At 58.5% G+C, this 23,151-nt stretch overlaps 1 protein-coding gene across 1 annotated transcript in view; it reads right to left on the bottom strand.

Annotated features, from left to right (window-relative positions):
- Window positions 1–23,151, bottom strand: part of FAM53B (family with sequence similarity 53 member B) — a gene marked incomplete at its 3' end in the record, with an annotated part of 74,118 nt that continues 50,967 nt past the window's right edge. Inside the window, exon 4 of the mRNA XM_082853989.1 lies at window positions 1–363. Coding sequence (XP_082710115.1) covers window positions 1–363 — 363 coding nt within the window. The remainder of the gene's footprint in view (window positions 364–23,151) is intronic.

The raw sequence follows: 23,151 nt of genomic DNA, 5'->3' as shown, positions 1-23,151 counted from the left end.
TCAGTTGTTCTCTATCTGCTCAATGTCCAGCTCGCCGTCCAGGGAGCAGGGGCTATTGCAGACAGCCCCGTGGTCCCGCCAGGCCGTGCCCGGCTCCCCACGCCCACCACAGCCCTCGCCGAGGGCGCAGCCACCCGCCTCCTCGCAGCACGGCTCCTCCTGGCAGGCGGGGTGGTCGTCCAGGGACGGGGGCAGAGGCTCGGGGATCGGGGTCCCGGCGGGGGTCCTGCCCCCCGTGCCGGAGGCCGAGAGCAAGGCGGTCCAGGACCTGGTGCTGCTGACGTGGAGGGCGAAGGGGCTGTGAGGGCCACGGTCCTCCGTCCCCGCGCTCAGGCAGCTGAGGCTGCTGAAGGTCTGACAGTTCTGTGGGGGAGACAGACACACACGTCACTCAGGGTCACGTTCCTGGAACCGAAGGCCCGCACGCCCCAGCCAGCCAGGCCCAGGCCCCTGGGGCTATCTGCTGGTGGGCCCGCCGGGCAGCAGAAGACCACCCAAGTCCCGGCCGCTTCCCCGACCTGGACAAGGACAAGGATAACGTATGAAGAAATACCCCTGGCCGGTGAACACCATGTTAATAAAGAAAAAGCGAGGTGCAGTTATTCATCTGCAAATTGGCAAAGAGGACGAGCTTGCTAACAACCAGTTCTGGGGGCACTGCGGTGGGGTGGGGGGAGCAGGGGCATGCCCAGAGCCCTTCACACACAACCTTTCTGAAAACGGATCTGAACACTTCTCAGACAATTTCACTTCTAGAATTTTTATCTGAAGAAAACAATCCGGACGCATGCAGAAATTCAGTGACATGAACATTCCTCATCACGCTGTTAAATTGAAAAGAAGAAAGTGACCCAGATTCCCTGCGATAAGGGTTCCATAAAGCATGTCTTTTCAGACAAGGGAAGCCTCTTTAGCCATTAGAAGAACACGGCAGGAGTGGATTTACTGACGCAAACGGAAACACCGCCAGGCCGCACTGCTGCACAAAGGGGGCACGGTGCCCATGCCACCCTGTCGCCGTGATAGGAGGGGACATGGGCCAGGAGGGTTGGCTTGACATCCACGTGGTGCACATCACAGCCACCCAGGGGGCCGGTTTCCACGTGAGCCCTGGGCTCCTGTGCTCTCAACAGGCACTCAGGTGACGGATGCTGCAGCCCTGCTGGGGAGGGGGCCAGGCTCACAGCTGGGGGCCGCGGAGACACCCCTCAGCCTCCCTAGGCCTCAGCTGCCTCATCTGTAAGAGGCGAGTGATGGTCCCTGCCTGTCCCACAGGGCCCTTTGAGGCCCCGGTGAGAGAATGTGGCTGCCCAGGGCTCTGCACCCGTAGGCTCTGCCTCTGCAAGGGGCCAGCCTGGAGGAGGCAGCCTAGGGCCTGCCCGTGGCGGGCAGAGCTTGAACGCGGCCCAAGGGCGCTTGGGGCCACCCACTCACAAAAGGGGGCAGGCCCGGCACAACGCACCCACGGGTTCAGCTACACAACAGCTCTCCCAGCTGAGCAGAGTCAGGACGGAGGGCTATGCAGACGAGGGTGCCCACGGCCCAGCCCCACCGGTCCCCAACAGGACCAGCAGCAATGCTGTGCCTTCTCGGGACGAGACAGGAGAGACGTGTGTCGAAGGCAGCAGGAGGGAGTCCGGGCTCTGGCTTCCTCCCTGCACACGCTGGGGACTTGGGGGCGTGGGGAGCACCGCACGTCTGCCAATGCCAAGGTCACAGGCCTGTTCTGAGGGCCCCCGTCCTTTCACAGGCGGCAGTGTCCGTATGTCACTTTGAAATAAAGGTGACCACCGGCTGTCACAGCGAGCAAGCTGCTGCACCAGGCTTGGCGGATGGAAGACGAAAGGCACCCTCTCTAGAGGGAAGTGGCCGGACCTGCCGCGCGCGCTCACCGTCCCCGCCGGCGCCACGGCGGAAACCGCTCTGATGGGTTTGCTCGTCTTGGAATCCTTCGATTAACTGAGAAAGGGACGCTGGGGTACTGGCGGAGTGGGGGGCTCTGGGATTGAGGAAAGAAGGGCTGGGCCACCAATCAGACCTGAGATGCTGGCCCAGGTCGTGGTGGGAGCCAGACTGGGGACCCTCGCGGTGCCCCTCCTGGGCCACGTGGGGCTCGCTGAGGCCCCGGGCCTCACAGGGCATGTTCCCTCCGCTGCCACAGCAGAGGGCCGGACGCAGGTCCTCGTGCAAAACGGCCCCCAAGAGCCTCCGTGTCCTCAGGTCAGAACACAAACCTAACGCTGTGTGTGGGCAGAGGCCCCAGATGCCTGCACCGGGAGGGTCCCTGGGCCCCCTTCTGCCTCCCAGCCACTCTCCTGAGTGGCCTAGACCTGAGCCAGGACGAAAGGAGAACTGGGTAGAGAGACAAGGAAGAGGGAGGATGGCTCAGCCCGGGCCTACAGAAGCAGCGGTGTGTAAGGAATTTCCGCGAATGGCAGTGTGACCCGTTACAAACAATACGCCCAGCGTAAACCCAACGTGCTGTGAATGGGTCACAGGGGATGCCGAGACCCTGATGCCCTCAGCCCCACGAACATGCGTTAACTAAGGTGCAGGCGGGTGCCTGACTTCACGGCAAACGTGACGGCGTGTGTCTGGGCACTAGTCATGTTAAACTGCAGCCAGCCAGCAGCAGGGTGCTGGGGACCCCAGCTTGCGGGGGCCTTTCAGAGACGCCGCTTTTGCCTCAAGCATGCCCTGGCGAGGGCTGAGGCCAGAGAGGCTGTTACAGTCCTGGGTTCCGCCACACACAGGCCTGATGGCTTCAGACAAGACCTTCCAGCCTTGGCCCACCTGACAAATAAGGGCTGGGCGAAGGGCACCCGGGCGACCCCCGTTCTGAAAGTCTGGAATAACTGGGTCCTTTTTGCTTTGCAGCAGGGCAAGAAGCTGCAAGGTTTGGTTGGTGAATGTTTGTCACAAGCAAACCCCAGGATGCCACTGAACCCCACCCTCTGACAGTCCTCAAAGGCACCTACCCCTTGGCTACAAAGCCAGTGTCACGTTGAAAACGTTGTTGACTCAAAACTCAGCTGTTTCAGCCACAGTGAAAACCTGCTGAATGTCCCAGCCGGTGGCACGCCCCACCTGCCGGGGAGGAATGTGACCTGCACAAAGGGGCAGTGTGTGTGTCCTGCCCAGGCTCCATCCCAGGAGGGCCCATCCTGTGTTGGCATCCAGGGCGCGGCCCTGGGGGCAGGGTCCCGCCCAGCCTCTCCTGGTGGCTCGCGCTCCCCAAAGCCCAGCTCCCATGCAAGAATGCTGCACAGGCCTGTTGGAGGCCTGGAGGCCTGTGTGCCCTCAAAAACGTCTGGGCAAAGCTGCAAAGCTTCGAACAAGTTCAAAGCACTGTGTGAACATCTTTCCAGGGTGAGATGGCTGCTTTGGGACAGGCAGTCCCCCCTATGCCAGACCCGGCCCTGACCCAGGGATGGGCCGCCTACTTGGGCACGAGCCTGACCAGGTAGCAAATCTCAGGACCATCCATTGGCCTCAGGCTAGTGGCTGGAGACACTGCTCAGCACCCCAGTCCTAGAGTCTGGAGCGACTTTGGAATGGAGCCCCTGAAAGTCAAGTTGCTTCCATCAGAACTGCCAGGCCTCAGGTACAGGCAGCAGTGTCTCAGCCCACCCACCCAGCCTCCCCAAGTCAGAAGCAACGGCCCCTTCTCTGCACAGCCCTTCTGTGCAGATATCTGCTCCCATCCCCTCCTTCTGGGTGGCAGGCCCCTGGCCAGGCCCTGGGTTCAGCCCCGCTGGAACTCTGTGCAGCCGTCATTGCAGACAGAGGCCCACCAGACCCGGGTAGTGAGAGCACCCCGAGGGCCGGGCCTGGCTCCCGTCCACACCCGCCGTCCACACCCAGCCCCAAGCGCCCACACTGTGAAGAGGCCGAGGAGGACGCAGCCCCTCGCCAGCTGAGGGCACCTCTGCCTTGAGCTGCAATCTGAAAACCAAATCCCCCCTCGGGAACCTCACATTAACTTAACGGACTCGGCCCCGTCCTTCTGTGCACTCCGGCCACCACCCACCCTGCCGAGCCTTGGGCCATGAGCTCCGTCCCCTCCCCAAGTGCCAGCCTGGGGCAGGCAGCCCGGGGCCAAGGGCAAGGCAGACTGGGGTGCCGTGGCCGAGAGCAGGCAGCGGCAGCCCCCTTTCTCCTGGTCGTCTTGCCCTCAGGAGGACAGGCTGTTTTCCTCACTCCCGTCTCCCTGGGCCCCATCCTGCCCTTGAACCGGGAAAGCCTCGGGAGCATGGTGCGCGTGGCCCAGGGGAGGAGCGCAGGACGCAGGGTCTGGGGTCGGAGGAACTCGCCCAAGACTGGCTCTTCCACTGACAAGAGTCGCCTCATTTGGGAAATGAACAGTCGTCACTGGCCTGGCTGCCTCCCTGGGCCATTGCAAGGGTCCCACGAGAAAATGGATGTGAAGCGGGGCTGCTGGGGCCCCACCCGTGGAAGCCCGTTCCCCAGCGCCTGGCACAGCTCCCCTGCCCCTTCCTCCCGGGGCAACCCACAGCCGGGGACTGGCCGATACGGGTTCTGGAGCTGACCTGGGCCTGGGGGGTCAAATCCCAGGTGCTCTTCACACTGCTGGGCCCCCCTGGGTTAGGCTGAGGGCTCCTTCCCTGGCCTGTCTGCTCCCTCACTTCCTACAGGTTTCTCCCAAGGGCCTCCTAATCTCTGGGACCCGATTCCCGGCTGAAGCTCTGCTTCCAAGGAACCGATCTAAGACGGGAGGTGAAAGCGCTCTGTTGTCAACTGCTCATCGGTACTGCTGTTCCTTCCAGAACAGGAACGCCAGATGCCGCTCAGAGGCTGACCGTCAGATCCCGTCAGGAGTCCACCTGTCAGAACCAGCCTGCCTTGCGTTTACTGGGGATCAGTGGTTGCTGGGGACCTCTCCTTGCTCAGCCCGGGGCCTCATCGTCGTGCCCACGTGAAACTTCTTCTCAGCATTGTGCTGGGACAGAACACGTCTCCCCAAGGCACACGTGTGCTTGCCCTTCTCAGACAAGAGGTGTGACAGAGTCCCCCAGCTCCCCTCCTCTGGCACCATCCTTCGAGGCTGGCTCATTCGCTTCTCCTCTTTCTAATGCTGTCTCCCTCTTTGTAATCCAATTCATGGATCTCTCTGTGTTACTGATTTTTAGGGAACCACCTCAGATCCCTCTAGACAGAGGGGTATAAACAAGCCCAACCAGCCAGGGAGAACGAGCAGACCGGGTCCGCGCCTGGCCCAGGCTCCTGGAGCCTTGCAGCCACTCTGCTGCAAGCTGCTGGGCTAGGGCCCTGGCTAAGCGGAGGCATTTCCTCCCCCAAGCAGACACTTTCATGAGAGCAGAATTCTCCAAGTATCAAGAAAACGCCAGGCCATGAGAGTGGCAAGGGGCCTGGAAATTTTCTAAGCCTCACTTGTGCTGGAAGCCGGCACAGAGACAACCAGGGCGGTGAGGTATGTGGTTTCCTGGGGTGGCGGTTTTGTTTTGTTTTTTAAACTATCTCAGGAAAGAGAAAAAGGCACCGGCTTATTTGGGGCCTATCTTTAATCCATCTTTGGTAAATCGGAGTTTCCCATGAAGGCTGGACTGTCTCTCATAGGAAGCCCCAGAGCCCAAGGGGTCAGGTGGTGGGCTGCCCCGGCTCGGAGCTGCGGGTCTGGTGGCGGGTGTCAGGCAGGTGCTGGAGGTGGCCGAGGGTAGCGCGCACAGCTGGCCCCTCGCTCCCGGCATCCCATCACCGTGCTCAGGCCCCGCCCAGCTCCACTTCCTGCTCACTCGGCTCTGTGTCAGGCCCAGCCCGTTTCTGTGACATGCTCATTACCTTTGGACCCCACACGATGCAGCCCTTTTAAGCCTGGACTGCTTCCCTACCTCAGGAAGAAGGGCAACGCCGGCCACTTACAACCCAGATAGGGAAGCTGGGTCGCCGGGGCCTGAAAGCAGAAAATGAAGTTGCCTGAAGGGAGGAGCCTCTGGGGCCCAGGGAGCACCTCGGACTTGGCACTGGACACCTGAGGTTCTTCCCAGATCACAAGTTCTAGAATCAAACAGCCAGGGGAGGGCAGGACGTATCTGAGGGGTGGAAGGATGGCCCTGGCAGTTACTAGGAAGCCCCTGCCTTCCTGGGCCTTTTCCCTCAGCTCACTGCTGCAGAGGCCACAACTGTTTCCTGAGCACCCGTCACCTGGCAGGCGTCTCCTCATCCACTAGACCCCTGCAGGAACGTCATCCCCTGCAGAAGCAAGCCTGAGCCCAGGTGTCCCCTGCTGGTCCCCTGTGGCCCCGACCCCGCACCCCACCGCCTGGCTCAGGGGCCGGCTCACAGAGGGTGCTAGTGCAGCCCGGTGGGGTGGGAAGGAAGGACCCGCTGGGTTAGCCCCGGGAGCTGGACTGTGTGTCCACACAGCCCTAAGGTCCCGGGACGCTGTGGGCATGTGCTCTGAATGGTGGCCAACCCCGTGGTCTGGAGCCCCCCTCTGCCCAGGCCACATTGTGGCAAACGCTGTTTCTGCACCAGGCCCCAGGTGGCAGATGGCCCGTCTGGACACAGAAGGTGCGGAAGCCGATGAATGGCAAGGGGCCTCCCGGCAAGCTCACAGTTAGAAAACAAACATTTTCTTTCTGCAGCGTGCATCCTGGCCAGCACACACTCAGGGCAGGGCTTGTAAGAACACCTCGCTCTCAGCTTGCCGTGGAGGGAATTCTCTGCCTGACAGAAGTCGAGGGACCTTTCCAAAACACACAGGGCACTGGCGGGGGGACCAAGGCTAACGCACTGCCGGGACGCATGGGGATCCTGGGGGTGGCTTCTGCACCAGGACTGGGGGCACTGAAGGTGGCTCCAAGGCCCCAGAGGGGACGGCGGGCCCTGGGTTTTGTTCAGCTGGCTGGAGCTGGGTGCTCCAAGGGCCATGTCAAGGCACAGGGAGACAGGACTGCAGAGTACTGGGACCCTCTCAGCCCAGCCCTCCATTCTCTGTTCGGATATTGGCTTCCAGAGAAAGGGCATGCTTTTTGGGAAAACGGGCAAATCGCCAATCAGTCTAACAGCCGTATCTGCAAATAGGCAGACGGAGGCCGAGAGAAGGGAGGAGACTTGCCCCAAATCCCCCAGCTGGTTGACGTGCAACCATTCCTCTTGACTTTCGGGTCGAGCTCAGGAGAACGTTCGATCCTTAGGCAGGACAGTGGCCTAGAAGGGGCTGGACAAGCCTGGGCTGGAAGCCTGGCCCTCTGGGGGCCCTGGGAAGTCCTGAAATTTCTCAGCCTCAGTTTCTCATTTGGACAATGAGGCTAATATGAGCCCCAAATGAAGTCACAGGATTGTTTGGAGGGTTAATTGCATTGAGACCATGTAGGAGACCATGTAGGAGGCCAAGGAGGCGCTTGGCTAACCTGAGCTCCCTCCTCCCCCTGCGCCCACCCCGCCGTGCTCAGGCTAAGGTGGGGGCCCGGGGCTCTCCATGGACAGTGCTGCACAGCCGAGGGGTCAGGGGCTCGGCTTTGGGAACAGAATCTATACTCTAGATGGTCAAACCCACTGTCCTCTTCAACCAAAACCTGCTTTCAAAGGAGCCAGAAGACATGCCAGCAACACGAAAGGTGAAATCTCTAGGAATAAAAATATAAGAGAGAGAGAAAAGAGATAGGAAGAAAACCTTACAGAACACAAATGTGGGCTTGAACAAATAGAGAGACATCCTGTCTGTGGACAGGAAGACTCAACCTCAAAAAGGTGTGAATTCTCCCCAAGTTAATTCAGAAGTCTAACACAATCCCAATCTACAACGTCTACAGCAGCCCTCCCCCATCTCAAGACAAGCTGATTCTCAAGTTTTCATTGGAAAAATAAACAGGTGAGAAAAATCAGGAAGCCTCTGCGAAGAACAATTAGGAGAGACTAGTCTTACCAGATGCTAAAACATACTACAAAGCCTCAAAATTAGGAGTACACTACTATATGAGGACACACAGAGACTAATGAAATAGAAGAGAACGTTCTGAAATAGCCCCAGGTTAGCATATGATAAAGGTGGAATCTCAAAGCAGACACAAAAAGATGGAATTTTCAATAGCTCGTAGGGAGACCAGTGGGTAGACATATTAAAAAAGAAAAAAAGGGCTTCCCTGGTGGCGCAGTGGTGGAGAGTCCGCCTGCCGATGCAGGGGACATGGGTTCGTGCCCCGGTCCGGGAAGATCCCACATGCCCCGGAGCGGCTGGGCCCGTGAGCCATGGCCGCCGAACCTGTGTGTCCAGAGCCTGTGCTCCGCAACGGGAGAGGCCACAACAGTGAGAGGACCGCGTACCGCAAAAAAAGAAAAAAACATGTTGTCTCCATATCCATACCACATACAGGATAAGCTCCACATAGACCGAATACTGCAACATAAAATCATAAAACACTAGGAGGAAACACAGAATTCCTTTATAGCCTTTCTAAAATCCAACATTCAGAGCCATAAAAGAAAGAATTAATAAATTTGATAAAAAATGTATACACGTCAAAAAACGCTAAAAGCACTGGTGGAATTGTAAAATTGTGCAGTCGCTTTGGAGAACAGACTGGCAGTTTCTCAAAACGTTAAACACAGAGTTACCACAGGACCCAGCAATTCCACCCCTAGGTATGTACCCAAGAGAAATGAAAACACATGCCCATACAAAAACATGCACATGAACGTTCACGGCAGTATTATTCGTAATATCCAAAAAGAGGGAACAACCCAAATGTCTACCAATTAGCAAATGGATAAATAAAATGTGGCAGGAATATTTTTCGGCCATAAAAAGGAATGCAGGGACTTCCTTGGTGGCGCAGTGGTTAAGAAGCCTCCTGCCAATGCAGGGGACACAGGTTCAATTCCTGGTCCAGGAAGATCCCACAGGCCGCGGAGCAACTGGGCCCGTGCGCCACAACTACTGAGCCTGAGCTCTAGAGCCCGTGAGCCACAACTACTGAGCCCGTGTGCCACAACTACTGAGGCCCGTACGCCTAGAGCCCATGTTCCGCAACAAGAGAAGCCACCGCAGTGAGAAGCACGCGTACTGCAAAGAAGGGTAGCCCCCGCTCGCCACAACTAAAGAAAGCCCACGCGCAGCAACAAAGACCCAATGGCACCAAAAATATAAAATAAAATAAAAAAAAAAGGAATGGAGTTACTGACACATGCTACAACATGGAAGAACCCTGAAAACATTACGCTGCTCAGTGAAAGAAGCCAGTCAACGAGAGACCACATTACTGTATGACTCCATTTATATGAAATACCCAGGACAGGCAGATCCAGAGAGACAGAAAGTAGATTAGTGGCTGCCTGAGGCTGGGGTGGCTAAGGGTGAATAGTGACTGGCAATGGGTATGAGGTTTTTTGGGGGGGATGATGAAAATATTCCAAAATTGACTGTGGTGATGATTGCACAATTCCGTGAACATACTAAAAACCACGAAAATTGTTTGCTTTAAATGGGTGAATTGCATAGCATGTGAATTATAAAGCTGTTGAAGAACGCCAAAAGCAAAGTCAAAACACAAAGAACAAATTAGAAATAAACATTTGCAACTCATAGCAAGGCAAAAACTAATCTAATATAGAATCGAGAAAAAGAGCGACACCTCAGTTTTTTTTAAGGGCAAATGAATACAGCAGAGGACATATGAATGACCTTTAACTATAAGATGCTCAACTGATTAGAAAAATGCTAACTAAGATGACACAGAGAAACCATCTTTCACCTATCCGGTTGGCAAAATCCACATCTGACCAGAATCTGTTGAGGCGGCGGTGGGGAAACGGACCGCCTGAGGCACCCGTCGGTGGTGTGGGGCCTCCTCAGTGTCACCTGGGCAATATCCTCCAAGACGACAAGTGCGTACAACCTGCAACCCGCCACCCTAGTGGCAGGATGTGCCCACAGAGGGTACACCTGCAAGTCTGAAAGGACCCACAGGCAACACAGTTCACAGCTGAGAGGGCTGCCCCCGGCTTGGGAGTCCGCAGCCGGGGCCTGGGAATGAAAGTGGGCACGTCCACACAACAGACCCTCCCGGTGCCGGAAAAAAGGCGGCAGCGGCTCGGCTCTGACACAGAAACACTTCCAGGGTCTATTATTTAAGGCAGCCAGTTTCAGAAAACTAGACGTTAGCATGCTATCTTTCGTATATGAAAGGAGAATAAAAGAAGAACCTTCTTATTTGCTTGTATTTTTATAAAGGATTTCTAGAAGGATCACAGGAAACGAATAAGGAGTTAACCTGAGGCCACGGGGGATGGGAGGGATGGGAGCTACACTTTCCCTGTGTACTGTTTTAATTTTTGAACATGTGAATGTACTATCAAAAAATATGTGTGTGTGTTTATTTTAAAAGGAAAGGACACTCTAAGTTAGGAATGAAGAGGATGACTCACAGGCCAAAAACTCTTACTGAAATGGTCACTCAGATTTCGAAAAAAAGAAGTCCCCCTCCCACACCATCTCCATATTAAAATCATTGTAATGTTTCTCCACCAAAGTCCTTTTTGACTTTCCTTTTCTCCTTTTGGCAGGAACAAGGCTTATGCATCACAAAAACAAATGGCACTTTGCAAAACTGCAGACAAAAAAAAACCCCTCTACCGGGTTCCTGCATTTAATAATCACCAAATTAAATCTGAGTTACACACGAGCACAAGACGTGAAAACATCAGGCAGGGCCAACCCTTGAACGGCAAACAGGCCACACATGTGCCAGACATCTGCCTGTGGGCAGTCGGCTGTTCGGGCCTTTTCCCGGGGCTGGTAGGCGGGCTCATAAACACAGGCAGGGGGAAATCCCTGGGAAACATCTCGCTGTTCTAAAGGTTTGCAGGGCTCCCCGCCTGCCTGGTGGAGGCTGGCCTGGGCTCCTCGCTCCATGGGAGAACACTGCCGGGCCTTGTGGGTGACCCAAGGCGGGGCCGGGGCTGCTTTGCACCCAAAACCCCAGCTTTCCCCAAACAAGGCCCGTCTCCTGGACCGCACCCACCTTGCCCAAATGGGCCGGTGCCCGCCATTCAGAGCCGCTGCCCGGCCCTGCCCCAAGGCAGGGCAAGGTGGCTGCTTGTTTGTCAGAAACGGTCTGGGGGAACGGCCCCCGCGTGTCTGCGAGAGGCTCGGTGCCGAGGACGGGCGTGTGGGCCAGGTGTCTGCAGTTGTGGTGCGTGTGGACACAGAGTCCCCACTTCCACCTGTCAGCGTTATTTCCACACCTGGTGAACACACGAAAAGCAGAGAATAAGCTCAAAGTGTCAGATTCAGCTGGATTTCCTTTCTATTTGGTACGGGAGTGGGGAGGGGAGGATCTTTTCTCCCCTCCTTAACGATAAAATATAAATCATAAAGAAAGGCAGGCAAACACTGTGGAAACACGACTGATTTCTCTGCTCCAACAGGCCTCAGCACGGAAAACCCCTACAGCCCCCAGTCCCCAGGCCCCTTACAGACTGACCCTCTCCATGGACAAAGTGCTCCCCTCCCGCTGGAAAGGACCACCAGGTGCCCTGGCCTCACTCCCACCCTCTCTGGTTTGCTTCCACCCCTTCCAAGCTCTGCACCTCCAGGCCCCTGGCCCCTGACTTCAGGGAGGACCGTGTCCGAGCAGGGCCCAGAGGCCACCTGCATAGCCGGGATCCAACCCACACCACTGGCTCCTGCGTCCACGTTGACATCAGTGGCACTGGAGGAGTGGGCTTCACAGCAACGGCCACTTGGCACTGATTCCCAGCTAACCGGCCCAGGCCAGAGGGCCAGAGAGGAGAAAGAAATGCACGACGTCCCCATGTCTGCTGTCTGGAACCTCGGCCGTCTCCCAAGACCAAATACTGGAAAATCCAAGTAAAACTTGCCACAATCAGGCTGAACTCCAGGCAAACCCAAGGCCAAGAGAGCCTACACCAACCGTCTTAGGATAATCCCAGCACCCCTCGGCTCCTGGGAGCCAGGACCCTAGCCGGTCCCAGACAGCACTCGCGCTCAGAGCCTGAGGACGTAGCCAGACTGGGAGGGCAGACTTGGGGAACAGGGACGGGCTGGAGGCCCCAAGCGAAGGGGCCTGTCCCCACCGACTGGACCACCCACAGGGCACCCTGGTCTGTCCAGGTCCGCTGAGAGGGATACGGCAGGGCCACTGGGACGAGGCCCCAGAGGGCCAGTACACAATGTCTGGCTGCCCTCACTTCCACGGCATCAAGGGGGGTTCCCCTGCCAAACCACAGGGGCTCCTCATTGGCTACAAAGCTGGCCACGTCACAAGCCACAAGCCCCACTCCCTTGCTCTGTGACTTGGTCCAAGGTCAGGGTCCAAGGGCGACGGCTCCCCCAGGGAGGCACTGGGCCCACGTGGGAGAGCGAGCCCCGCTGGGACATCAAACACAGGGTCTGGGTGCAGCTCCAGGGCCTCAGGCAAACCCTGCTCCCCTCACGGCCTCCATCTGTCCTCTGTCCTGAGACAGGGTGGTCCCCAAGGACCCCGCAGCAGCCTCAAGCAGAAGGTGGGAGACGACAGGCAAGCCCCAAGGGCAGTGTGGTATCCAGGACACCCCTGAGGGGGTGTGGTCACCTGGCTCCAGGCTCCAGCCTGTCATGTCCTGGGTGTGGCCTAGGAAAGTCCTGGGTCCACGTACACAACGAGGGAGTTGTTAGTCCTGCATGAGCCTGGCTGTCCCTGCCCTGCCCTGCCTGCGCCCTCCCTGCCCACGCAGGCTCCCTGGACGCACTAAGCTCTCCTGGGGGTGCCCTCCCTCAGCCAGGACTATCACCCCCTCGATAAGTCTCTCTCCCCTCACAGCCCAGCTAAAACACCCTCCCCGCCCCTACAAAGCCCTCCCGGAGCCTCCCTGCTGCACAGGCTGGCTGGCAGGGTTCTGGAGGGCTCGGCCAGGGAAGAAGTCTGCTGGCCGCACCTCTGATGCCTGGAGGAACGGGGTTGGGTGGCTGAATGAAGAGTTGGAAATGGTGATCCATTTGGGGTGGAATCCTGCGTCTGCCACTACGTGTTCCCTCGGCCTCCTTGTGCAACCTGAGTTTCTCTTTCTCCATCTGTAAAATGGAGAAATAAAACTGCCCTTGTGGGGCTGTAACGGGGCTGAAATGAGATCATAACAGGGCCCGGCTCAGCGGGATCTCCACACCACATTACAGTGTCCAGCTGCACCAAGACGGAGGAGGAGGGCCGGCCCTGCCCTGAGGGGCTCAGGCAGAAGACACAGAGGGAGAGCCCTTCACCCACAGCTGTCCCAAGCGGAAGTGACCCGTGAGAGCAGAAATCCCAGGTGTGCTGGGGAAAACAGAGGCCGCACTGGCCTGTCCTGGACACCACAGTTCTGCGGGGGTGAGGAGGGGCAGCTGGGCCCCGCCAGCGTGTCCCAGCGTGCCTGGGCAGGGCAGGTGGCCACGGACGTGCCCGCTGGCAGCGGGTGTGGCAGGACATTCCTGGGCACATTCCACCTCTGTGGGCTCGGCTGTCCCTCCTGCAGAGCCAGGGCTGAGTGGCAGGGACACCATGTGGGGCTCTGGTGGTCCCGAGCCCCGGAGGCCCCATTAGAGGACTGCCTCTCCTGAGGCTCGATCTCACCTGGGGCAGCCCGGACACTCAGTTACAGAACAGGGTGGGGGGCTCACGCCGGACTCTTGCCCACCAGGCACTTTTCCTGGGATGGCCTGTCCTCTCACCCGTCTAAGTCACGTCTCTCCAGCCAAATCCGTCACTGCAGCAGGACAGGGGCCTAGCAGAGGCCCAGGATCCCTGGATGGAGTCCCAGCTCTGTCCAGAGCCCCAGGGGTGACCTGAGGTCTCATCCCCCTTGGAGCCCGGCTCCTCCAAGCTGCAGTGAGGGACGACAGGGGACAACCATGGGAGTCAGGGAGGTTGCAAAGACCTGGGAGCTTGCATGGTGCTCGTGAAGTTCTCTGGATGCTTGTGGCCCCCAGCCCAAGACTCCTCAGTCTCTGCTGCCCAGGGAAACCCTGTCAGGGAACCCCTAGTGCAGGGGCTCTTGGGCTGAGGGGTAGGGGGAGCAGGCTCGGCATTCTCCACCAGGACCAGGACAAGCCCAGCCCAGCAGGAGATCCAGATTCCAGGCCAGGAGCAGGCACCCAGGAGACTATTTTTTTTTTTTTGCAGTACGTGGGCCTCTCACTGTTGTGGCCTCTCCCGTCGCGGAGCACAGGCTCCGGACGTGCAGGCTCAGCGGCCATGGCTCACGGGCCCAGCCGCTCCGCGGCATGTGGGATCTTCCCGGACCGGAGCACGAACCCGTGTCCCCTGCATCGGCAGGCGGACTCTCAACCACTGCGCCACCAGGGAAGCCCCCAGGAGACTTTTAAAAAAATATATTTATTTATTCGTCTTTACCTGGTCTTAGTTGTGGCATGCGGGCTCTTAGTTGCGGCATGCCGGATCTAGTTCCCGGACCAGGGATCGAACCCAGGCCCCCTGCATTGGGAGCGCGGAGTCTTAGCCACTGGACCGCCAGGGAAGTCCCTGGGAGACATTTTCACAAAGCGCACTGGAGATGCCAAAGAGGCTGTGCAGGGCACGTCCTGAGCGGCACAGGTGTGGCCCGGAGCATCACGCCCTGTGCCACCAGACAGACACAGGAGCCGAGTGTGTGCTGCTCTGAGTGAGTCTGGATAAGCCATTGCCACTTAGAGGCGTGATGGAATCACGATGCCTACCTCGTGGAAGACCCAGCTCAGGGCCTCAGTGTGCTGACAGAATGCACTTCCCACTTGGAGGCCTGACCGCAGGCTCCGGAAGGGCTGGCCAGGGTGGGTCCCTGTTTCTTTGACTTTCCCAGGGACACACCTCAACATAACCGAATTTCCCGACAGGCTTATTTTTTTCCTTTGCTATTTTTTCCCTTTTGTTCGTTACTGTTTAAGTGCTTGACAGGACATGCAAATATGGCACTGGCATCTCGAGGCATCTAGAAGCCCTCGCAGTCACTTGCCAAGTGAATACACCTGAGGTGGATGCCCGGGGCCAAGCTGGGTGAACCTCTCGCTCCATTATCTCGTCATCTAATCCTGAGAGGCGGGCTCTGCCAGCACCTCTGCGTACAGGCAGAGAGACCCAGGTAACTGGGCAAAGTCCCACGGGGCCGGGGGTGGGCCAGGCTCAACCCCGGCTCTGTCTGTGCCCTTACCCGTCACTCTGCACCTCGTGGCTGCCAGAAACGCCTGAATCCGGGGTGGAAACCCAACCTAATTTCTACCCCCCAGGTACCCCCAGCAAGGCTTGCCTACTACTTGGTGAGAATTCCCAACTACAAAAGCCAAAGGCCCTTATGACAGCAAGGGCTCCGAGATGGCCCCGAGGAATGTGCAGGGCCCGGAGAAGCCCTAAATCATTCTTCCATCCAGACATTTCTTCACATAAAGAGAAAACCGACCCACAAGGTTGCGCTACTGTAAATTCCACCTGTCATTCCCTGGAATCCTGCCTTGTCCCAGGAACGAAGTCAAGGCATTTCTGGGGGTTCTCATGTCCTAGCAGCCGTGGAGCCTCTGATGGTCGTAGAACTAACGTCTACTAAGCATGTTCCCTGAGCTTCTCGGGGTTATCCCACTGAACCCACATGACACCCCCGAATGGGGACGGGGGCACTCCTGTCACTGGAGGCTCAGGAACTTGCCAAGGCCACACAGGGAGTAAGTGGGGAGGATATGAACCCCGGCAGTCTGACCCTGAGACCTAGGGCCCGAGTGCCGGAAGGAGAGGCAGCGGGAAAGGACGCGGCCTCCCTGGTGCACACACCAGCAAGGCAGCAGCCCCGCCAGGGGCCAGAGGGAGGGTGTGCCCAGCCTGGCCCCACACGGGCCAGGCCCTCAGCCAGATGGGAGAAAGGGGCAAAGGCCACAAGTGTATAACTGCTGCCTGGAGTCACCCCAGGTGATGACGTGTCAGGGGAAATGCTGAAAGTGCCAAGGAGGCAGACCCACAAGAGGAACCAGCCAGGGGCCAGCGACAGCGCCTGGGTGCACACAGAACCTGGCATCTTCCCAAGGGTCCCAGCTCGGCCCCTGCTCCCTTCTTCCCCTTAGATGTAAATTAGTTCACGTGTGTGTGCATGCACACCGCACACATAGACACACACAGCTCCGCCATCTTGCAATCACTTCAAGGTGCTGCAGTTCCGACAATGTCCGACGATCACGTGGTCAATCTGACTCCGACCCCTTCGTGGCCGTCCTCATCCAGACGGGTGAGGCGAGCTGTGATGGTGCCGAGATGGCAAATGAGGTGCCCACCACCAGGAGACCAGCTTCCGGGCCTGGGCCCCAGCCTCTAGCTTCAGACCATCACTGGCTGAGCCCAAGCCAGGGAATGAGCCTACTTCTCTCTTGTAAAAGTGTCTGATGATTTGGAAAACGCATAGAACCCATGAGGAAGTCCTTCACTTTCCATCTGCAAGTGGCTACCACAAAAAGGAGCCGCCAGACTCTGTGTGTCATCAGCTGAAGCCCGGGTCCACTCAGAAAGGGGAGCCTCGGGAGAGAAGGTTCTAAAATCCCCATGGGAGCCACCACCAGGCCCTTAGGAGAAAAGCAGCCCCAGAGCCGGCCCACCGCCGGCAGGCTGGGTCGCTGCCCCTCGGACCACAGGAAGAGGGCCCCTTCTCCACGCTCTGTCTTCCAAGCAGATAGGCGGGTCTTATTATGAAAAAGAGAGCTGATAACATACCCCCCTGACCTGGGCGCCTACCATGTGCAGGTTCCTCCAGAACCCCTAGGAGGCAAGTGTCAGGGCTCCTACTGTACAGATGAGGAAACTGAGGCCCGAGGAGCCTGCCAAGGTCACCGAGTGAGAGTGGGAACCTCAGGCCACGCTCTGCACAAAATGGCACAGGCACACAGGCATGCACACGTGTGTGCAACGTGCTCATGTGCACACACACACTGCCCTGCAAACCTGGAGGGAAAATGAGCCATGGAGGCCCTCCTGGCGGGTCACTGCAGCCGCAGCCAGGGGTTGCTCCGAGTGGGCTCAGGGCAGAGAGCAGTCCTTCTTCTGTCCACCTCGAGGACACTGACGCTCCCTGGGCTTGTTAGCAATCGGCCGCGCAAGCAGGTCAGGAGATCTTAATGAGGCTGGGACTCCAGATGAGAGGCGATGAAAGCCGGAGCCACACTTGTGGACAAATCCACAGTGACGGGTCCCCCTCTCGTGCCAGTGCCTCTCCTGGCTGTTGTGGCCAAAGCAGGCCAGCTTCAAGGGGCGGGGCGGGGGGGGTGGACGGGCAGAGTGATTCTGCCGCGACAGAAGGGCTGCCTGGCAGAGCGCAGACAGCCCCAGATGCCACCTTCTCAAGCCTGGCACGTCCTCTCTGCAGGAGAACCAGCCTGGGGTAGTGGCCCCACACTGGCAGCCCAGCAGGCTTGCAGGCGTCCCCTGCAGCGCGACAGCAGCCAGGCTGACGCCCTGTGGTCGCAAAGTCCCCAAAGGGAACAAGGGCCCTGAGGCCCTGTGGGTCAGCAGCCCCCCAAACACACCCACCCACACATACACACACTCACAGAAACCTGGGAGGAGGGCAGCCTTCTCTCTCCCCTGCACTTACAATGGGTTCTCACTCCAAAACTAAGTATGAGCTACGAATTTTCCCCCAAATTGTTCCGGCAGGATCGGAGAACCCAGAACAGAACTCCCTTAAGGTGCAGCACAAAGCGCTCGGGCAGTCGGCAGAACTGCTTTTCTACTTCCCGCCTTCCCTCGCGCTGTCTCCCTCTTTCATCTCCGGCATTGTCCCCTCTAAGTGAGACCTCATGGTGTTTTCATGAAAGCAAGAAAAATTGACATTCCTGAAGGTATTGTGGGACCTGTCGAGGCAGAATCACTCACATATGCCTTTTTTCTCACTTTTTTCTCACTGATCTTAGAGAAAGAGAGAGAGAGGGAGAGAGAGAGAGAGAGACACACACACACACACACACACAAAACACAAACAAAAAAGTCCGTTCCTCGACTGGCCAATGAGAAAGAAAGCCGCACTCTGTCTCTCGAGGGAGAGACATCAATGGTCGGAGCGCTCAGGTTAACGGAGACGCACAGAACTAAGCACCCCACTCACCCAGCTGAAAACAAGAGAGCAACTTCCAACCGATTGGGGGAAAAAATTAATTGCAACTTTAGAAATATCCTTTCTCTCCCGTAGGACCCCGGAGCCACGGGAGGCCACGGGAGGCCCAGGCGCTCTGCAGGGCTCCCAGTACTTACTGCTATTCACCACTCGCAGGTGGTGATCAATTTCCCAGGGTTTATCAGCGTGGCGATGGTGCCGTGCTCTTTCAGCGAGGGCTGCGGGAACCCATACAGGGCCACTTAAATCAGTCTGAAGCTGTGAAAGGCTCCATCACTTGAAGCCCGGGCCTGGCCGCCCAAACAGAGCCCCGGGAGGGCTGGCGGGCGGGCGCAGGGCCGGGAGGATGGTGCCAATTAAAAACCCAAGCCGATGGGCCTTTCTCTTCCTCGTTTTCATTCCTACAGCTACATTGTGTCCACTGGCAGCAGATTCCAAAAGCAAGGCAGGGGCATTCACCTCCCAGGGCTTTAGAGCTTCCATTCCCAAACTAGGCTAATTAAAAGCACAGTCCCTCCCAGGCTGCTCCTGGGGAGGAGTGAAGACGGAGGCCTCAGAAGACAAGGCCTGACTGTGAATGCTGGACTCTTCCGGGGACGGCTAGCAGTCTGGGAGGATGGGTCCCCTTCAGACCGTCACCCCATCCTCAGAGGCAGAGGGCCTCTGGAAGGAAAGGGCCCACTCCAGCATCAGTCCCCAGAAGAGCCTGGCCCCTGGGGTCTCTGGAACGTTCCAGCATTCCCTGCGTGTGCCAGAGGCCCCCAAACCTGCTCAGGAAGACAGGGCAAACCTGGTGTGGGTGGGACTGGGCCGGTCTGCAGCTTTCACAGCCGTGCTACAGGGCTGACGTGCCTCTGGGATAAATTCACCATCCCGTGCCTGCTCCAGGACGCCCAGCGGACAGCAAGCTGGCCAGCCAGGGGTCACTGACTATGGAGACAGTCGTAGTCTGGGGAAGATGGGGCCCAGGCCTCGCCACTTTCTAGCCGTTTATCCAAGGCTCAGCCCCTCTGCCCCTCTGGGCCTGTTTCAACTGGAAAGCGGTGACAGTGAAAGGGCCCTTGCAGAGCTGCTGGGCTAGCACAGTGTGTGGCATACACACAGCCTCACCCAGGGACAGCCAGCATTGCGACCACGAACCACAGCACTACCAACGGGCCACCACCCCTCAGAAGCTCTGCCAGCAAACCCAGGAGCTTTGGCTCCATGGGGGCAAGTCAGAACCCCCAGAAATGGGACAGAGGGTCCTCCGTGCCCCCTGCCCCACCCCCGCCTCCAGTGCCCTTTAGAATTCCAGGACAGCTCCTAGCCCAGCAGTGGATGAAGATGTGGGTGGCAACTCTGTTCTTTGAACAAAGTGCACGTTAATTCCAGCTGACCTACGCGGCATTCAGCAGCCCTTCTCCAAATTACCCGGGTATCTGAGCTACTGAACGAGGTCCTCCCCCAAGAACGTCTCAGAAAGGCACCGCTCAAAGGTTGCTGCCGCACAGGGAGGCCAGAGGTGACCTCCCTGGGCTGCTCAGAGAAGCTGCGGATGCCGGTTTCCCAGATGGCGGTGGGAGGGGGCATCTGGAGAGCTCCGAGAGGCCCAAGAATTTGACCTGAGAGGGCAGGCGGCCCTGATGGGAAAAGGGGAGGGACGCAGAGGAAGGTAGCCTGGGCCGGCCTTTCCAGTCAGAGCCTCCCCTGGTCGGGAGGCCGGGAGACAGAGGGGATGGTGTGTGCGGCCCCTCTGCCGTGGGACCCGACACAGCCTGGAGCATCTGCCCCTGAGTGGGGTGAAGGTGGCTCCCGCCGTACCCGGAACCCATGGGGCCTGCCCCTCACTTTCTTCCTCGAATGAGAGGAAAAGGAGCCGCGTGGGTGGGAGAAGAGGCCAGCCCTGCGAGGCAAGGACCCCAGCAGTGGTCCCCTGCCTCAGGGGTGGCAACAGAACAAGGACCAGGCTTGGGTCTCACCAGGGGAGCCCCAGGGCGCGCTGTGGCCCTGCAAGGAGCTGGGCCGAGCCCTCCGTGCAGAAAGAGACGGCCAGCCCAGGGCTCCCTGGACACCTCCGCGCAATGCGGCTCTGTGGCCTCACCTCTCCAGTGCTCAACATCTCCCTCAAGGGAATATGGTCCAGCTTCCTTTTTCTCTTTCAAGTTTAAAAGAAATTGAGCATTGAGAATTATAATAAAAATAACACTAATTCCAAGCCAGTGCCTCCTCAGTCCCTGCTGAGAGATGCAGTCTTAGCTCCTGAGACAGGCTCTGAGGCCAGGGGTGGCCCTGGTGTGGCAGTGTGCTCTCCAGTCTCGCTCCCAGGAGGGGCAGAGGACGGGGCCAGCTCTGAGGGCAGACAGGTGATGGTAAATCAAGTCGGGCTCATGCCAGGCAGTTGCTAAGATCTTCCCGAGAACCCTGAAATACTGATTAATGGGGGAGATGGCTCTGGGCTTTGGCAGGGGACTCAGGCGCCTTTTCTGATGAAAAGCAGTGGCACACACTGCTGGCGGCTGTCTGGCAAAATGCCTGTTTGCCTGGCCTCCCTGGAGGGGATCAGGAGAGACCCTGGCACCGCCTGGGAGCCAGCAGGAGCAGTGGGCCAAGAAGCCATCAGACAGTGTCGCCATCCTTCGTAGCTCCTGGGGTCTCTCCCCGGGGATGGGGAGAGCAAAACTAACAAAACTAAACCGTCTCGGGGCGCAGGCCCCGCGCTGCCTGTGTCTTCAGGTGACAGGGTGTCCCGCCGCCCAGCCCCACCCGGCCTGCATGGCACTGAGAAGGCACCTCTCCTTTGCCACTGCCCAGTTCCGAAGAATAAGATTTCCTGTCTGAGGCCAGACGTGTAACAGGGCCCCAGGGGCGGCAGCCCCCAGGGAGGTCAAGATCTTTCTCTCATTCCAGTCTGTAGCCTCACCTACACAGTGTCGCCTCTAGGTGACTGTCATGACCTGGGGGAGGGGGAACTTGGGGCAGCTGCGGGTAGAGGCAGGGATTCTCCAGTGCAGGGCAGCTCCTCTCCCTCCAGTCCCAGACGTAATGCAGCCGGAGCTGAGAAACTGCCCTGTCTCAACAGCACAGTGTTTCTGCCTGTTCTGGAAGCTCAGTTTTCCTTCTCTTAGGCATTTGCTCGGTGCCTGAAAGAGTGTTCCCACTGCGGCTTCAGTGCTGACAATGGCCCTGCAACAGGTTCAAACATCTTCCCCAGGTCTCCCGTGCCTGACAGGACAGGGGAGGAAAAACACGCAACTCTCCAGCCAAGCGGAGAAGGAATCCTAGAACGAACGGAACCTTTCTGACTGGCTACCCCAAAGCCGGGCTCTCCCACCGTCATGCCGCCAAGTCCGTGTCCTTCCTCGGCTCCTTTCCTCCCAGCCCTGGGCCTGCCTTTGGGACCTCAGGCCAAGGGCAGAAGGCATAAAGTTGGGCTCGCCATGGACGCAGGCGTTTATGGTGACTCAACATCCCTTCCCTCCAGCCCAGGTGGCGATGGTTAGTCCCTCTCTATGGCTCTTTTCCCCAAGTCTCCTCCTGCTACAGCGAGACCAGTCTGCATCCACCCCCCTCATGTGAACTCCGACTTCCCTTCCTTCTGAGTCGTCAGCCTGCAATACTGGGGTGACTCATATGCTTACAGAAGGCGGAAGCAGGCACGGTGGACGCCCAGGGGTTTGGGGAGATCTGCGGGAGTCTTTTCCCCACTGCAGGAGGAGGGCCTGTGACAAGCGAAGAGCCAACGTGTGAAAGCACAGACGCCGTGCTCTCTGGGTCTAAAGGGAGGCCCCATCCCCGGGATGCAAGGTGCCCAGGCACCCTTGGAATCAGCCCCAGGGGCCGTGACAGGGTGACACGGCCCATCTGGCAGGCACCGGGCCCCACCTGGGGGCCCAGAGCAGGAGGAGACCAGCCCGGCCTCTGAGGAGTCCAGTCGGGAAGGGCTGAGGCTGCTGAAGGGGGCTCGGGGCCAGGGCTCGGGCCAGCGTTTGCTGAGCACTTGGCTGGGATACCATTTCATTTAACGTACACTTCCCTGAGAGACTCGACTTTACTATTAGAAATGGGGAATCTGAGCCCCAGTGACGGGAATGAATGGCTGGCAGAAAGCCACTGCAGGTCCCCCCTCCAAGCAGCTGTCCAGGCCCCCAGGCCTCGGCCGTTTCTCCTACTCCCAGACCCGCACCGCGACAATCCAGTGCTTCAAGGCCTCAAGCTGGATGCTGATTTGTCCGCCTTGAGGCCCCAGATTCACGGGGTGCCCTTCGGATGGACAGGCAAGAGAAGGGAGGGAAGGCAGCCTGCTGAGGGCCCACCAGGTGCTGGGTCCTGACTCCCGAGCCGGCTGTGAGAGGATGAGCGTGTCCCCACACACTGTCGTGGACCGAGGGTACGTGCCCGGTGTCCCAGCTGGGGTGTGGCAGAGCCCCGGCACCCGGCTGCGCCTCCCGAGAGACGCAGAGCAAAGAGCTTTTGGACTCTGATGGGACCGTACTGGGGTCAGGGTTCCCTGCAGCACCCGGACTGCCAGGGAGGCCAATCCCGAGTGCATTGGTAGCTGCACTCAGCTACTTGCCAGCAGGGCATCAGGGTGGGGCGAGGGATGGAGAGGAAGTGGGTGTGGGTGAGAGAGCATCAACAGGAAATGCACGGGACGTGCCTGTGAGCCGGCTGCCACCCCCCGGACTCCTGCCTTGTCGGTTTTCCCTCAGATGCTGCAATCCACTTGCCTCTGCAGGGCAAAATGGCACACTCCCCCTCCTTGAGAAGGCCCTCTCTCTGGGGTGGCCGGGGGCATCGAAGCTTCTGGAAAGCAGATACTGAAGGCTCTGGAAACGTTTGCAGGAAACCCCCGCGTGTGAGAGGGATGGATGGGCACGGCTGCCCACAGACCAGCGTGCCCAGCAGCCATGAGCCCACACTGTCCATGGAGAGGAAAGCCTGGGGCAGTGGGTACCAGGGGGAGGGTGGATGAGCACCAGCCTGCTGGGTCCTGGCTGGGCTCCACACCACCTGCTGTGGAGTCATCAACCATCCCCATCCCCCCTTAACACCTCCATCTCCCCATCTGTGAAA

This window comes from Leucopleurus acutus (assembly GCF_964270905.1).
Source record: "Leucopleurus acutus genome assembly, chromosome: 14".
NCBI lineage: Eukaryota > Metazoa > Chordata > Mammalia > Artiodactyla > Delphinidae > Leucopleurus > Leucopleurus acutus.
The sequence above is the reverse complement of the archived record's forward strand: the minus strand, read 5'-3'. Positions and strand labels throughout refer to the sequence as shown.